General features: G+C 37.4%; 1 protein-coding gene across 3 annotated transcripts in view; it reads left to right on the top strand.

Annotated features, from left to right (window-relative positions):
• The first annotated feature begins 347 nt into the window (after positions 1-347).
• Positions 348-16,492, top strand: part of LOC107594698 (dystrobrevin beta-like) — a 48,853-nt gene continuing 32,708 nt past the window's right edge. For 2 of the 3 annotated variants that reach the window (XM_016284842.1, XM_016284844.1), the window contains exons 1-10: positions 348-660; positions 4,736-4,788; positions 5,175-5,242; positions 8,488-8,568; positions 8,726-8,939; positions 11,156-11,241; positions 12,593-12,747; positions 12,870-12,975; positions 13,101-13,267; positions 15,519-15,643. In XM_016284842.1, coding sequence (XP_016140328.1) covers positions 5,176-5,242; positions 8,488-8,568; positions 8,726-8,939; positions 11,156-11,241; positions 12,593-12,747; positions 12,870-12,975; positions 13,101-13,267; positions 15,519-15,643 — 1,001 coding nt within the window. In that variant the 5' untranslated portion in view covers positions 348-660; positions 4,736-4,788; position 5,175. The remainder of the gene's footprint in view (positions 661-4,735; positions 4,789-5,174; positions 5,243-8,487; positions 8,569-8,725; positions 8,940-11,155; positions 11,242-12,592; positions 12,748-12,869; positions 12,976-13,100; positions 13,268-15,518; positions 15,644-16,492) is intronic. The other variant, XM_016284843.1, reaches the window with a different exon arrangement.

Below are 16,492 nucleotides of genomic sequence, written 5' to 3'. Positions count from 1 at the left end.
TACCCCTACAGTGTATATTTAGCGTAACGTTTACAAATCTATTTCTGGCTTTATTTGCTTTGTTTTTCTGCTGTTGTATGTATTATTAAGAAGTATATCTCAGACTGTGTGGACTTCTAGTTTTACTTATATAAGCCTATGCCTTGTTCTGCTAATGCTGAAATGCAAAATAAAAAATAAACCTCTGTCTTTAACGTAGACATACTGTAATAATCCTACATACGCAGTATAGTCGCTCAGCATATTTGAGCAAGCATATTGCACCGCATTACATAAAACAAACAGTCGGCTGATAGCGTAGTAATAATCGTGCATATGAAGAGCAATAGTGGCGCTCGGTGATGGGAAAGGCAGGAGTGCTCTGCTGTCCTCTGCTGTTGGCTGCTGCTCAGAGAAGCGCTCGTGCTGCAGTTCCTCCAAGACCCAATCAAACGGAACGGTAACCACGGCACAAACATGACGATGGGGGAGCGCGGCGCTAGCAAATTGCGGATTATTGGGTCGGTATTTGTCAGCCTATATTAAAAACAAGTGAAACGAAAGAGAGGTCTGATGAAGATGATGATGAAGATGATACGCCAGGACTCGAGTGCGCGACCGTTGCTCGCTCTCATGAGATGCTGATGATGGTCAGGCGACCTGCGTGATTTCCTCCCGCTGGTAAGACCACCCGCTAATGATGCTTTCACATTCTGATGCTAAAAAAACACACGCAACCAAACGTGTCCTCAGATTATCATCTTACGGATCCAGCTGCATTTGTGCACCGGACAGCATCTTATTTATTGAACATGCCAGGTACACAGGGAGTTAAATAAAGATATGCATTAAGCTAAGACGCTGTCATTTAAACACATTCGGGGTGTATTACTATTTTAAATACGCGAGTATTTGTACAGTGGGTATTTCCGTTGGTTAGTGCAAAATCCTCACGTTGAGTCACGTCAAAGCGCGAGTCGTTATAGAGGTGCGGTGGGTTAACGTTACTTCTACCTCAGTGGGCCTTCAATTCACTTAGTAGTAGCCCTGCAACATGCGATTCGATTAGCGAAACGAACGGACCGATTTGAAGCCAGAAGTCATACCGTCAGGCAGCAGTGTATTTAACGGGCAGGAATGACATAATGCTTTCTGGTGGTGTTCCGTTGGTGAACGAATCGGTGCTTTTGAGCGAATCTTTTAAGTGAACGAATCTTGTTCACTTCTATGCACTGACTCGAATGTTTTGGTTCACTGAAGTGTCTCCCCATGCCTTCCTGTCATTAGAATCTAGTAGTAAGCCTATCTAGTGTGAAGAACAGTTCATTACTAAACAAATACGCCAGTTTATCTGAACAAGCTGCTAGCTAAATTCGGAACAGCACTGTAAAACCTGCAATTGTTACCTATCTATCTGATTTAAAGGCACAATATGTACGATTTTTTTTATTAGAATATCCAAAAACCACTAGAACGGTGTTATACATTTTGCTGACTTGTGTACTTACATTATCCCAAATGTTTCGAAGAATGTTTAAATCCAGAGAAATAAGCAATTTTAACTAGTGTCACGGAGCGTGTCCATAGTGTCATTGTGTCGCCTGCCAATGACGTCAGAACCCCTCGATTTCCGGTTTTGTTTTGTAGAAAACATGGAAACACCAAAGACGCTTTATGTTGTGCGTTTAATTAGACCGGTGACGACCGCACAGAGTAGCATTATAACAGAACTTTCAAATGCAGCTACTAGCTGCTTTACCCCACATGCGCACGACCGGAAGGAGCGGAAGCGGTCGACTGTGGCATAATAAAAGCTCCGCTGCTTTCGAGTCGTGTGTCACGCTCGTTCAGCGGCCTTGTTTCACTGCGACGGCTTTCAGCCTCACCCTGCTTCATTCTACTACGCTAATAAATCTTTAGCTCATCCATGAACATGATTTCTGCCCGAGTCCCGTCGGATTGCATCGGCTGTGGGGATGAAGACCACAACTCCCATGATTCCACATTCAGTCACTGCGTCATCAAACTACGCCTTTGTTTCTTTTGAATACGCGCCCTAAATGTGGGCCTAGTTTTGTTTGCATAAGTGAATGTATATAGGTTGGTTCAGTAATGTGAAATAGGCCTAATATTTTTGACTATAATAAAACCAGTGAATTTAGATGTGCAACAGTTGGGTTCTGGAAGTAAAACTCATTACTCATTTTCTCAATAGGGAAATTTATATTTAATGACAACTTGCAAATCTTTGTGAATGCCGACGTTGTTAATCAATGGCATATGCATTTGTTGAAGGCATCTGTGCATTTTATTTGAGCTTATTTTTAAAAATAAATGTTTAGCGGCAGAAATCATGATGGAAAAACTACATTACCCAAGATGCTGGATGAAAATTACACCAATTGCCAAAAGGTCTCTGCAGGGAACACCCTCTCCCATGAAACACAGTATTTTAGTGATTGTAAAATACTTAAAGAGATAGCTCACCCAAAAATGAAAATTCTGTCATTAATTACTTACCCTCATGTCGTTCCAAACCTGTAAGACTTTCGTTCATCTTCAGAACACAAATTAAGATATTTTTGATGCATTCAGAGAGATCTCTGTCCCTCCCATAGACAAGAGATTGTCACAAAAGTATTCTCGTAGCTTCGTAAAATTATGGTTAAACCACTGATGTCACATGGATTATTTTAACGAGCTCCTTGCTACGTTTCTGAGCCTTGATCGTGTTAGGATCCTTGCCGTCTATGGGAGGGTCAGAGAGCTCTCGGAATTAATCAAAAATATCTTAATTTGTGTTCTGAAGATGAACGAAGGTCTTACAGGTTTGGAACGACATGAGGGTGAGTAATTAATGACAGAATTTTCATTTCTGGGTGAACTATCCCTTTAAATATTTTATGTGTGCCTTGCAATAAGTTTAAAATATATTGTTTTTATGGACATAATCATCAACTTTAAACACATTCATTTTATATTTCACCATTGTTTTCAATTTGATTGTCTTTCGCAATGCTTCATGGGATTGTTGTTCTTTTCTTCACTAACGCCGCTAAGTACACACCTACACAGTCTTAAATACTTTTTTGCTTCAAGTAAAAGTTTGTATGTTATGATTCACCTTGTCGCTAGTTGGCTTGGTTCATGGTTTATAACGCTTAAATGAAGACTTTTTTAAAATCCCTATGATAAATATGTATATATATATATAAAAAAACATCTGAAAAAGTGGTCAGGCACTAATGCACTCTTCCGAATTCAGCTGCTGTTTTGAGTCTGTCACTGAATCAGTGACTTGATTTCAGTAATGCTCTGCAATTTTAGAAAAATAGATGTGAGTTTTGTCATTTCTGTCTCACTCTTTCTACAAATCTCTTTCTAGATTAGATAGGCCTCTGTTCACTACTTAGATCATGAACAGCTTGTTTATTAACAAATTGTTGAGTGAATGATTAAAGGGGTAGTTCACTCAAATATTTGCTGAAAGTTTACTCACCCTCTGGCCATGCAAAGATGTAGATGAGTTTGTTTCTTTATTGGAACATTCGTAAAAATGTATCATTACATGCACTTCAGTGGATTCTCTGCGGTGAATGGGTGAGAGTTTAAACAGCTGATAAAAACATCACAATAATCCACAAGTAATTCACGCAAAGTCGTCTCACCTGAATCAGTAGAGAAATAGGCACAGATCAAGTACTGTTTCCAAGTGCAAACTGTTCTAAACAAATAGGCCAGTGGATTTTGATGTGAGACGACAACAGGGGATGGACTTTTTCACTAGGAAGCATAATTATGGATTATGCGATGGTTTATGATGGATTTGTTTCTTACAAACACGCAGCTTTTCACTTCACAAGATGTTAATTGATGGACTGGAGTCGTGTGGATTACTTGGGGTGTTTTTAATCAACTGTTTGGACTCTCATTCTGACGGCACCCATTCACCGCAGAGGATCCATTGGTGAGCAAGTGATGTAATGCTAAATTTCTCCACATCTGTTCTGATGAGGAAACAAACTCATGTACATCTTGGATGGCCTGAGGGTGGGTGCATTTTCATTTTTGGGTGAGCCTTTCCTTTAATGAATCCCTCACACAATTTACTGCCTAACAGTCTACTGGCATAACAATGTAACCTGCAGAAAGGGTTACTGAATCAGTGAATGAATCAGAACAGATCATCTGAATCAAAGGATTCAAGTCATTGGGATTTCTAAAAATCCTTTTCTACTAATGGAAGCAGCAATTAAATATGAGTTGACGGCTGATGTAACATTTTATGGTGCGGCTGTAAGAACTACAATTACACAACAGTAATAATAACTCTACACATTACTATAATATCTAGTATTATGCATATATTTTTACACTCATTACATTCAGAATTCTTTGTGACTCCTTAGCGGCTCGTTTCTCATCTCTCTTGCCTCTGCACATTACTTTTACTCACAGCAACATGCATGTATCGCCTTTTTCCACAGTCATTATACTCACTGCCTCTATGATGTGTCCTCTTCTTGTCACTATTAAGTGGCTCCTTAGCGGCTCTTGTTTCATTAGCTCACAGGATGCAGTCTCTGCAGACACTATTGTCATACATAATCAGCACTAGCACAGAGCAAGAGAATTCAAATACCCTTTTGGTGAACGGGGGATTTATTCCAGGGTTTATTTTTGTATGTGTGTGGGTTGGATTGGGGGGAGGGGTATTTCCACAGATGTCAACATCAAAATGTTTTTCCTTACATAGGAGCTTCCTGGTTCCTTTGCATCACCTTATCTGAGTCCCAGCCAACCTGACAGGTCAGTAATAGAGTCTTAAGGAGTTTCCTGTGGACTGACGATATGCACTATGAGTTTGCAAAAGATCATACAAGAGAGTTTTGAAAGTCTTTTGATTAAAGGAATGTGGAATAATATACACAGAGATAGATAAATAGATTCCTAAAAAAAGCACCATTCATTATTTTATTTAATTGGTCATTATATTATTGTAAGTGAAAATGGCTGTCGAAAATAAATTAAAATAGTTGTATTGTAATTGTTTTGTATTTGTTATAGCTGTTTCAATTTCTTTACAAACATATTCAAATGCTATTTTGTGATTTTTGCTGTTATTGTGAGTTGTGTCTTCATAATGAGGCCGTGGTTAAGCTGTGGTATTAAATGGACCTTTTTGTGTTGTGTAGAATGATTGAAGAGGGAAGTAAAAGCAGCAAGTCCATGGTGGAGAAGAGACAGCTCTTCATGGAAATGAGTGAGTTGCTTTCAGAGTTAACAACACTTTCTGCACAATGCACCACACACATACACAGAGGCCTTGTCGAGATCTATTAGCCTTTCACTGCCACAGGGCAATAGACTGGCACATACTAGTGTGTCTGGTTGGAAGGCAAAACTGATTTTGAGAAAACAGTTGAACCAGGTTGATGATGGTCCAAGTAAAACTGCAGTATAAAATGTCACAGTTGCTTTGTATGTTAAAAGTATATTTGTGCATGTCATAGATTACACATTTTTGAAAGCATAGGTCACTCGAAAATACTCAGCCTCATGTCATTCTGTATGACAATTTTTTTCTTTTCTTTTTTCTTCTTCTGTGGGACACAAAAGGTGGACAAATCACATGGGCTGCTTTTATGAAATTTTGAAGGTCACGTTTACAGATTCTCTACAAACTTTTCGTTGGTGAAATCTGTGCAACCAGGAGTTTCGCACGTGGGTGAAAATTCTCCATGCAGATTTTGCATGTGTTCAAGTTGGTAACGTGCATTGACCAACAGAAAGCTGCTTGATTTGAAAGTGACGTCTGTGTGAAATCTAGCGTAGCGTTAGTTCTGGCAGGTCACGTTAGTCAAGCTTGCATCAGCTGACTCTCAGCTGATCCCCATCAACCCAGGGGAATACGACACCTATCTAAGCATTCATATATAAGGTCCCTCAGTATTATCAGCAGTTTTCGCATTGCTCAATAGCTAATTACCCTCCTCCATCCCCAACTCCTCCTCTGTCAGTCAGGATTCAGGCTTCTGATTCTCCTTTGAATCAGACTAATTCTAAAATGTGTACATAACATTATTGAACTTTAACGATATCTGCAATACATTTATGTTGGTTCTGTTCTGTTTACCCTGGGGGGGTTATCGCTGCTCTCCCTGCTCTCATCCATGCTAGGCAGCACGGATGCGCAGGGAGTTCTTGCCCAAAACAGAACCATACCGCCAACCCAAACTGTATGCTAATTGCCAATCATCTTTGATGATAGTGGTCCTGACAGGACTGTGCTTTAAATATTGCTACACTATATTGACAATAGACAATGGATCTTTTTTTGCTCATGAAATTTTACTAATGAGACTAGACTGTGCCTTTATGGTGTGGGATTTTTTTGTCATTTTGCAGCTCCACAGCAGGCATCCCTTTTATGAATAATAGTTATTTATTGGAATGTATGGTTCTCTCAAAGAACCTTTAATATCCGTGGAAACTTTTCATTGCGCGAAAGGTTCTTTATAGTACAAAAAGGTTCTTTAGATTATTAAAGGTGTATTCACACCAGGAAAGTCCGCTAGTTCACTTGCTTTGGTCCGGACCAAATACAATGTTTATCTTTTTTGTTTGGTGAGGTTTGCTTTCACACTGGCCTTTTTGCAAGTGAACCAGAAACTGTAAACAATGTGCTTAAGGTCATCCATTCATTGGTTTATCCATTCAACCGTACCAGAGTTCGTTTGGAAGCGAACCGAGACCACCTCTTCAGCTGGGTCTCGGTACGGTTGTTTGGTCTGCACCCGAGTGCGATTGCTGTATTCCCACCTGCCCAAAAAATCTGCACCAAGGGGGGAATCGATCTTGAGTTCGATTCAATTGAACCAAACAAAACAGGTGTGAATTTACTCTAAAATGTTGTTTACACTAAGAAAAAATGGTTCTTTTAAGGTGTGTTCACACTTGTAGTTCGGTTTGTTTGGTTAATTTGGTCCGGACCAAAAAGGAAAATGATACATTTGGACCTGGTCCGCTTAGCGTTCACATTGGCATTTTTGACAGCGAACCTAAAGACACCAAACCTAAAGGTATAGTGATACGTTCACAACCTGATTGGTCGGCTTGAATGACGTATACAGTATATCGTGATGGAACTCACTGAACACCCCAAACAAAAGGTGCATTAGACTTAAAGTGGCGCTGCGGGTGTATGATATCAAAGCACCCATTCACCGATCGGTCTGCTCAGTGCCGCTTTAAGTCGAACACACCTAATGCCATCTGCTGGACTAAGTGCGCTCATTCTTGAGTGTACATATAATTTTATTTTCACCACCTGCAAACTCACAAAGAGCTCATAAAAGGCACTTTACCTCATCGTTGCTCCACGTTTGCCCTCTGCCCATTTTGTTTTGGTTACACCTTGTCGTCAAATCATGTCGCATAGCGTTGCATCTTGTCATTACTTCCTGTTTTTGGTTCGTTTAGAAGTATTTGGTCTGTGTTGCGTTCATATATAATTCGAACCGCGCCAGAGTTAGTTTGGAAGCGTTTTTGGTGCGCACCATGGTTCGGATGGCAGCGTTCACACTTACTCAAACGAACCGCACTAACAGAGCAATCGCACCATAGTTCGTTTTAATCGAACCAAACATGACAAGTGTGAACGCACCCTTAATAACTGTTCACTGAAAGGTTCTTCAGAGCACCCAAAATTATTATTTTATCTTATGGCACTGCTGCAAAAAAAAAAACCATTTGTAACCTTCATTTTTATGAGTGTATTCACTTTCTTTATGTGGACAAGGGCAGCCAGTACATTTTTCAACATTTCTGTGTTCCTTTTAAATAACAAAGTCATACAGGTTTGAAACAACATGACGGTGAGTAAATAATAGGGGTGGGAAAAAAACTATTGATTCTCTGATTCATCGCGATTCTGGATTTAGGATATGCACTGTGAGAAACATGTGCTTTGCTTGAAATTGTGCGGTTTCACTGGTATTTCAGTTTTTCTGTTCCAAATGCTCTGCAAAGGCATAATTTTTGCAGTTTGGAATGCAATGTAAATGTGATACATGAAACTCACTGCACTAGCATCTCAAAAATGCTTTTATGATGCAAAATTAATGTAACCACAATCAGTTATGTCTTAAGGACAGGACAAAACATCTGATATGTTAAAATAAATCTGTGCATTAGTGTGAATGCAAACTATTAAACCTGCCACTGTTTATGTCTTTAGTAATATATGGTTTATATTTCCTTTAATGTTTTGAAGGTATATTTAGTTGATTACAATTCTTACCATACAATGATTTTATTTATTATCAATCTGTAGTTATTTTAAAAAGTACTAAGTAAATTAATAAAAGTGCACTCAAGAATCAGATGCCTAAATATTCCCAACCCTAGTAAATAATGGCAAATTAGAATTTTGGGGCAAACTATAAAATGGTTTAAGGGACTTTGCAATGTGAAAGTAACTAAACTGATGCATGTCATTTTCACCAGGGGCACAAAACTTTGATGTTATTCGCCTCTCAACGTATAGGACGGCATGTAAGCTACGATTTGTTCAGAAACGATGCAACCGTAAGTCCAGTCTCCATTTATTTTAAAATACCATTTTGTGTCGTACAAACCCACTTTGGTTGTATATCATGTAAATTTGTACTTGTATATGAAAAACAACCAAACATATCCATTCCGTATTTTTAATGATCTCACTGGTGTGCTTTTCCTGTCGTAGTTCATCTAGTGGACGTGTGGAATATGATCGAAGCTTTCCGTGACAATGGGTTGAGCACGTTAGACCACAACGCGGAGATTAATGTGTCACGTCTGGAGACCATTTTGTCCTCCATCTTCTACCAGCTCAACAAGCGGCTGCCTACCACCCACCAGATAAACGTGGACCAGTCCATCGGCTTGCTGCTAAACTTCATCGTGGCCACTTATGACAGGTGTGTTGTCAGTGAGGGAGATTTGTTTTTCTCTCAGGGGGTCCCTTGTGGCAGTATGTCCCTGCAAACCTGGTGGACTGTGAGTCATATGCATCGTGACAAGAGTGAGTGTTTGGAAGGCATAGGCTCTGTTCCAGAACATGGTGAGCTGCCTACGGAGGCAGCATTTCAAGACACTGAAAATACACTAATAAGGTTGAGGCTATAAGGTAGGCAACCTAATTACATTGCAAAATTCTAAAAGTGCAGTCACATTTACCGATTCGCAAGCAAAATCCAGTCAGTTCAATAGATATCCACTCGGATCTGGAATTTCAATTGAGGATTTTGCAACGGGTTGACGTTGGTCACATGAATTCAGCGCTCTGATCCGCAGAGAAAGCTGCTTGGTTTGAAAGTGTCTTCTGTGTGAGCTGTGCCTCATACATAGCTACACTATTGACTAATAGACAATGCATGTAAGATTTCACCAAAATTTTGCTAGTGTGCATTGTGATTATCTAACTGAAAAAAAGAAAAGATAAAGAAAAAGATAAAAATAGTTTAAAATGATCAAAACTGAGAATTTTCCCTCAAATTTTCTTCTTGCGGCAGTATTGCTGCCTAATGTAGAGCGTACTAGATTGGTCTCAGTAATAGTTGCGTATGAGTCCCTCAGTAGTCCTCAGTGTGAAAAGAAATGGATCTCAAAATCATAGTCATTGTTGGAAATGGTTCAAATATGCAAAAAAATGCTGGAAAACCAAAGAATTTGTGGGACCTGAAAGATTAAAAAAAAAAAAACGCAATGCAAGTTTACTGCAACAATGTTTACTTCAACAATACAACAAAATTCTATTGCGTAACCTTCACATACTTTTGAAAATCCAGCAGGTGATCCTGATAAGCCATCATTGTCACAGATGGCACAATGGCTCCAAAGAAATCTCAATTATGGTTTGCTGCACGAATATTTTAATATTTCAAATTTAGGCTAAACACATCAACACCTAATGAAAGTCAAGAAGTAACAAACCGTTACGCACACGCACGCACACACACACACACACATACACACAGGTTTGTTTTTATGGTTTATGGGGACTCTCCATAGGCGTAATGGTTTTTATACTGTACAGACCGTATTTTCTATTGCCCTACACCAACCATACACCTAAACATACCCCTCACAGGAAACTTTCTGCATTTTTAGATTTTCAAAAAAACTCATTCTGAATTATTTATATTCCTTTTGAATTACGGGGACACTGAAAATGTCCTCATAAATCACCTTCTCGTTGTAATACCTATGTCATACCCATGTTATACAAATTTGTGTCCTCATAAACCACATAAACATGCACACACACACACACACACACACACACAAAGAAGATGGTGCACAGGGACTGAATGAATGAAATGAATTGGTGAGTCAATTTTGAACTGGTTCATTTACATGAATTGTTCAAACAAACCAATTCACTAAAATGAATCAGACTTTTCAACACTAAAAATTAGCTAGAGGACATTTTAGCTTCATATGCACAATGTGAATAAAAAGGTGATGTAGTTTTTTGTCATGCTACACTTTTTGCCTGTTGCAAAAAGTAGCTTGCAACTGAATAATTTACACTATATGTCATACCCATGTTATACAAATTTGTGTCCTCATAAACCACATAAACATGCACACACACACACACACACACACACACAAAGAAGATGGTGCACAGGGACTGAATGAATGAAATGAATTGGTGAGTCAATTTTGAACTGGTTCATTTACATGAATTGTTCAAACAAACCAATTCACTAAAATGAATCAGACTTTTCAACACTAAAAATTAGCTAGAGGACATTTTAGCTTCATATGCACAATGTGAATAAAAAGGTGATGTAGTTTTTTTGTCATGCTACACTTTTTGCCTGTTGCAAAAAGTAGCTTGCAACTGAATAATTTACACTATAGACTGTAAACAAAATCAGGTACAGAAAAAACATAGTTAATGTAATATCTACTTACTTTCAAATTAAAACTCATAAAAATAATAATACGTTTTGGCTATGAGGTTGTGGGCCTTGTAACAATATCAACATTATGTACATGTTCTGTTTACACATACATTTCCAAAAGATGTTGGTGTAGTCCAAACATTAAATGTAATTTACAGAATTGTATGGTTTAGGATTGCTATGACACAACGTCTTCTGATAATGTGCTGTTTGTGTTTCAGTGAAGGCCATGGGAAGCTCACAGTGTTTGCTATGAAGGCAATGCTAGCTACGATGTGTGGCGGTAAAATACTGGACAAATTACGTTGTAAGTATCATACCTATAATACAGCTATTCAGCAGTTATTTTACAAAGACACAATAGATATTTTCTGTCATAAAGTGGAGTTCATATGATGTATAAGGCTTAATTGTTGTTGATTAGCATTGAATCTATGGAAGTAGTCATTTTGCTGTCTTCTATAGTTACATTTCTCTCTGCTAAACTGTCAGTATTACTCAATTTTAAAGACTGTAAGCTCATACAATGTTTTATAATATGAAATAAGTGTATTTAAGTCTATTTTATATACACAGGCTTTTATTTTAAATTAATATACAAAAAAGGCCGTTATGCCAAAAAGTTTCACTGAGGGGTTGGCTCCCTCTTCTGTACATAATGTGTACTATACTCAAAATTACATATAAAATGTTTTCTGGATACTCATATTTGAAGTTATTAAAAGGCATCTCAGAACTAATAATAATAATAATAATAGTAATAATAATAATAATAGTAATGTGTTTTCATCCCACAAGTGTCTTTTAGCTGTATAGACAGTTCTGGTCAGAATATTTTGCATCGTTTGATGAAAATGCACCAATCAAAAGTCAATTCATCACATTAGCTTTTTTGTGAAATAATAATGTATTTTACCCATATAATTTTTCCATTTCATGGAATTTTTTTTTTTTTTTATAGTTACAACTTGTACATTTTAGGGATGCAAATTTGTAATTTCTTTTATAGCTCCACAACAATGAGCATAATTGTATCATTCTTATTGGTAATGATTAATGATAATGATTAGACTTCCTTATGCATTAAAAATAATATGTAAATTAAGCATTCGTTCTGAATAGTTTGTTCTTAAATATTTATATATGACAACCCAATTGAAAAATAAATATACTAAAATGTATTCGAAATACATTTATTTCATGCTAAGTATATTAAAAATACATTTACATGTTTACATACTTAATAAAAATACCCTGCAATTGTACTTTTGGTAAACTAAACTGGTATATTTAAGGTCTTACTTAATCCACTTTAATTGTGTGGAAGTAGTGCTGAAGTCCATCTAAAGATATTCTGAAGCATATTTGATTGTGCTAAAGTGGAACTATTGCAAGTATACTTCAGGTACACTTTAAATATCTTGCGTTTGAAGACCGATATTATACAGAGATCATACAATCCTTATTAACAGTGATATTAATACACATTTCAGAATACAGAATACATTCATAATACACAATTATAATTTTTATATCATTAAGTCTCAAGTGATATGCCAAAATATGTTAACAGATTTGAACTATACCTAGAATGAAATAAATGTGTTTTTAATATATTACTTTTTTACTAGGGATGACATAACTCATCTCTCTTTCAGATATATTTTCCCAGATATCAGACTCAAATGGGGTGATGGTCTTTGCCAAATTTGACCAGTTCCTGAGGGAAGTGTTGAAGCTCCCCACGGCGGTGTTCGAGGGGCCGTCATTTGGCTACACCGAGCACTCTGTGAGGACATGCTTTCCTCAGCAGGTGAGTACACTAATCTGCTTCAAATAGCAGCAAGAGTCCCTTTAAAACAATCAGGATCTCATTCAACCTGTCTGGGAGTCTTAGAGGCTTTCACTAAGACTGTCTTATCTGTGCTTTGCCAGAAGAAGATCTTGCTGAATACGTTTTTGGATGTGTTGATGGCAGATCCACCCCCGCAGTGCCTCGTATGGCTACCTCTCATGCACCGACTCGCTAATGTAGAGAATGGTACGTGGGTTTTTTATATCTTATTTCCCATCACCCACTGCGTCTGGACACCTCGCTCACAAAATATGGCTCAGTTAAAACGCGGTTTGCGACTGTCTGAGAGCCTTTGTGCTGCTGTCCCGCAGTCTTCCATCCAGTGGAATGTTCTTATTGCCGGAGTGAGAGCATGATGGGTTTCCGCTACCGCTGCCAGCAGTGCCATGGCTACCAGCTTTGTCAGAGCTGCTTCTGGCGTGGTCATGCCAGCGGTCCCCATAGCAACCAGCACCAGATGAAGGAGCACTCCTCATGGGTATGTGTAGCGTTAGTTCACCCAAAAATGGAAATTCAGCCTTCATTTACTCACCCTCATTTCATTCAAACCTGTATTAATTTCGTTCTTCCAAGAAACACAAAAGGAGATGTTATGTAGAATATTCAAGCTGATCTTTAGCTTATAATGAAAGTCGATGGTGATTTAAAATGCCCTAAAATGGCAAAAGAAAAAAAAAACATAAAGGTACATGATTAGAATACAGTCGTGGTCAGAATTATTGGCACCCTTGGTAAATATGATCAAAGAAGGCTGTGAAAATAAATCTGCATTGTTAATCATTTTGATCTTTTATTTTAAAAATTCACATAAATCTAACCTTTCATTGGAGAATAAGAATTTAAAATGGGGGTAATATCATTATGACAAATGTTTTTCTCTAATACACATTGGACACAATTAACGGCATTTTATTCAATGCTTTTTGAAACCTCCATTTGGCGTAATAACAGCTCTGAGTTTTTCTCCTATAATGCCTGATGAGGTTAGAGAGCACCTGACAAGAGATCAGAGACTAAAGTATTATTAAAAATTTATTTTTAAGGAATGATCTCACAGTTTTTCATCAGTGTTTTAATTTTAATTTGATTTGAAATATAAATTCACATAATGGTTCATGCCTTCATTTGATCTGATTAATTAAGTTGTTTTTGTGATTTATTAAAATTTCATTAAACCATTAAAACGGAATCCAGAAAAATGTAAACGGAAAACATTTGGTCAAATAAATAAATAAATAAAATGGAATTTGAGAAATAAATCAAATCTATTTCATAGGGCCCTAAAAATGTAATTTTTGTTCAACTTTTGGTTACACTTTACTTGAAGGGGTGTGCATAAGACTGACATGACACCTTCATAATCATGACATGACACCTACATAATCATGACATGACACATGTCATGAATATGACGGGTTTTTTATGCATGTTTATGACAACTGTCATTAAGTGTCATTTGCTCAGTTATGTAATTTTTAATGCAAAGATGACATTGTTTGAGATGTCTTTGTTATGGGCTATGGTTAAGGGTAAGGGTAGGGGTAGGGTTAGGTTAGAGTTAGGTCAAATAATGTCATATTTGCATTAAAAATGACATAACTGAGCGAATGACACTTAATGACAGTTGTCATAAACATGCATAAAACCTCCTTCATATTCATGACATGTGTCATGTCATGATTATGAAGGTGTCATATCAGTCTTATGCACACCCCTTCAAGTAAAGTGTTACCGACACATGTCCTCTTCCAGGCAGATTTGTAACATTTTCTGTTGATTGGAAATTCTTAATTATTGCCCTGATGGTGGAAATGGGAATTCAGTGCTGCGTCACAGAAATAAATGATATTTTAAAGTATATTAAAATAGGAAGCCAATATTAGAAATTACAATAATATTTCACAATATCAGTTTCTTCGTATTTTTGATCAAATAAATACAGCCTTAATGAGCATAAGATACTCCATAAAATTATTATAATTTTTTTTAAATCTTACTGATCCCAAACTTTTTAACGGCAGTGTGAAGTTCAAAAGAACAGCATTTATTTGAAAGAAAAATATTTTGTATCACTATAAATGACTTTACTGTCTTTTTGATCAATTTAATGTATCCTTGCTAAATAAAAGTAATTATTTCTTTCCAAAAAAAAAACAATCATAAGGACCCCAAACTTTTGAACAGTAGTGTACGTTTTCAATAGCAAAATTGTTTGGCAATGAGTGAGGGATGGATGAACAGCAAGTCTTTTGTTTCCTGTTAAACGTCATTCTTCGTTCGTGTTTTTCAGCGAGTGAGTTATATTGATTACATTTTTAATACTCAAGCGTTGTTCCAAAGCTCAGTCACACTGCTGGAAATCACAGCTCGGGAAAGGATTCGCACTGCCTCCCAAATCCAATTATAAGAGTTTTTTCCCCCCTCATTCTTACCACCTCGATAAAGATTTTTTTTCTAACCACAGAGCAAGGATTTTGCTGAATCAAATAAATGTTTTCATTTACTTTAAATGAAATGTATCACATATATCTCTCCATTAAATTATATAAAATGCTCTAGCTTCACACGGGAAGTATGTCTGCGATTTTTATGTACAGAATAAATGCGCATTAATTCCCTCTTTATGCATATATTTGAATTGCATTTGATTTGGTTAGTTAAGTACATGTAAGGTATTGTATTTAGTATTTATTTTGAACTTTGCGGGATTTTTTTCACTCATTTTACAGAAGTCTCCAGCAAAGAAGCTCAGCCATGCCATCAGTAAATCTCTGGGCTGCATGCCGATGGGAGAGCCGCCTCACCCTGTGTTCCCAGAGGCAGCGGAAAGACCTCAGGACCTCGCACACACCACGTAAGAGTGCTTATCCAATCCAGTTTCTCTCTGCTATCTCAGCTCTGTATGACATATACATCCCAAACCATTCATTCACTGCATTTCTGAGGAACTTTGAACAAACAGCTTGCATTTGCTACAGCATACGAATGCAAAGTTGATCCAGACGGGGCTTACGGCTTTAGAAAGTGTTACTGTTTCTCGATACTGTTTCTTTACATTTATATAACAACCAGGTTGTAATTGTAATCACGTCCTCTTGTCTGCATTTCCACAGTATTTGTTTCTTATTTCTATAGCGAGAGCGAATATTGATCTGCAGATCTGTCATGGGAAAGAAATGTAATTAGGAAATGCCAAGAAGAAAGATATTGTGTGTAGAAATATATGGGTACAGTTTTCTCGTTTACTGAATTATAAATATCGGGGAGCTGAGTCAATCTTGCCAGACCTTCGCTCTAAGGAACAGGCCCTGGCCTATAAGTACTTTCATTAACTGACACATGAACTTGGGGGATTGATGAAGACCATAAAACTGCAGAACATATGTGCCCTCTTCTGGAGGGAAAGTGTAGCAGATTTACTGTGTTCATTTATTTTGCTGATAAAGTACCAGCATTATTTGATTATGAGCCATATAAAGTATTAAAGGGGTCATATGATGCTTTTTTAAAGATCATTATTTGGTGTAACAGAATATGTTGACATGCTATAATGTTCAATAAACACATTATTTTTCAAATACTGTACATTATTGTAGGTCCTCTATGCCCCGCCTCTCTCAAACGCTTCATTTTCTACAAGCCGACAAGCGCAGTCTGCTCTGATTGGCCAGCTGACCCAGTGCATTGTGATTGGCCGAACACC

The sequence above is a fragment of the Sinocyclocheilus grahami genome, unplaced genomic scaffold, assembly GCF_001515645.1.
Source record: "Sinocyclocheilus grahami isolate Dianchi unplaced genomic scaffold, SAMN03320097.WGS_v1.1 scaffold189.1, whole genome shotgun sequence".
Taxonomy (NCBI): Eukaryota; Metazoa; Chordata; class Actinopteri; order Cypriniformes; family Cyprinidae; genus Sinocyclocheilus; species Sinocyclocheilus grahami.
This window is presented reverse-complemented; position numbering and strand designations above follow the sequence as displayed.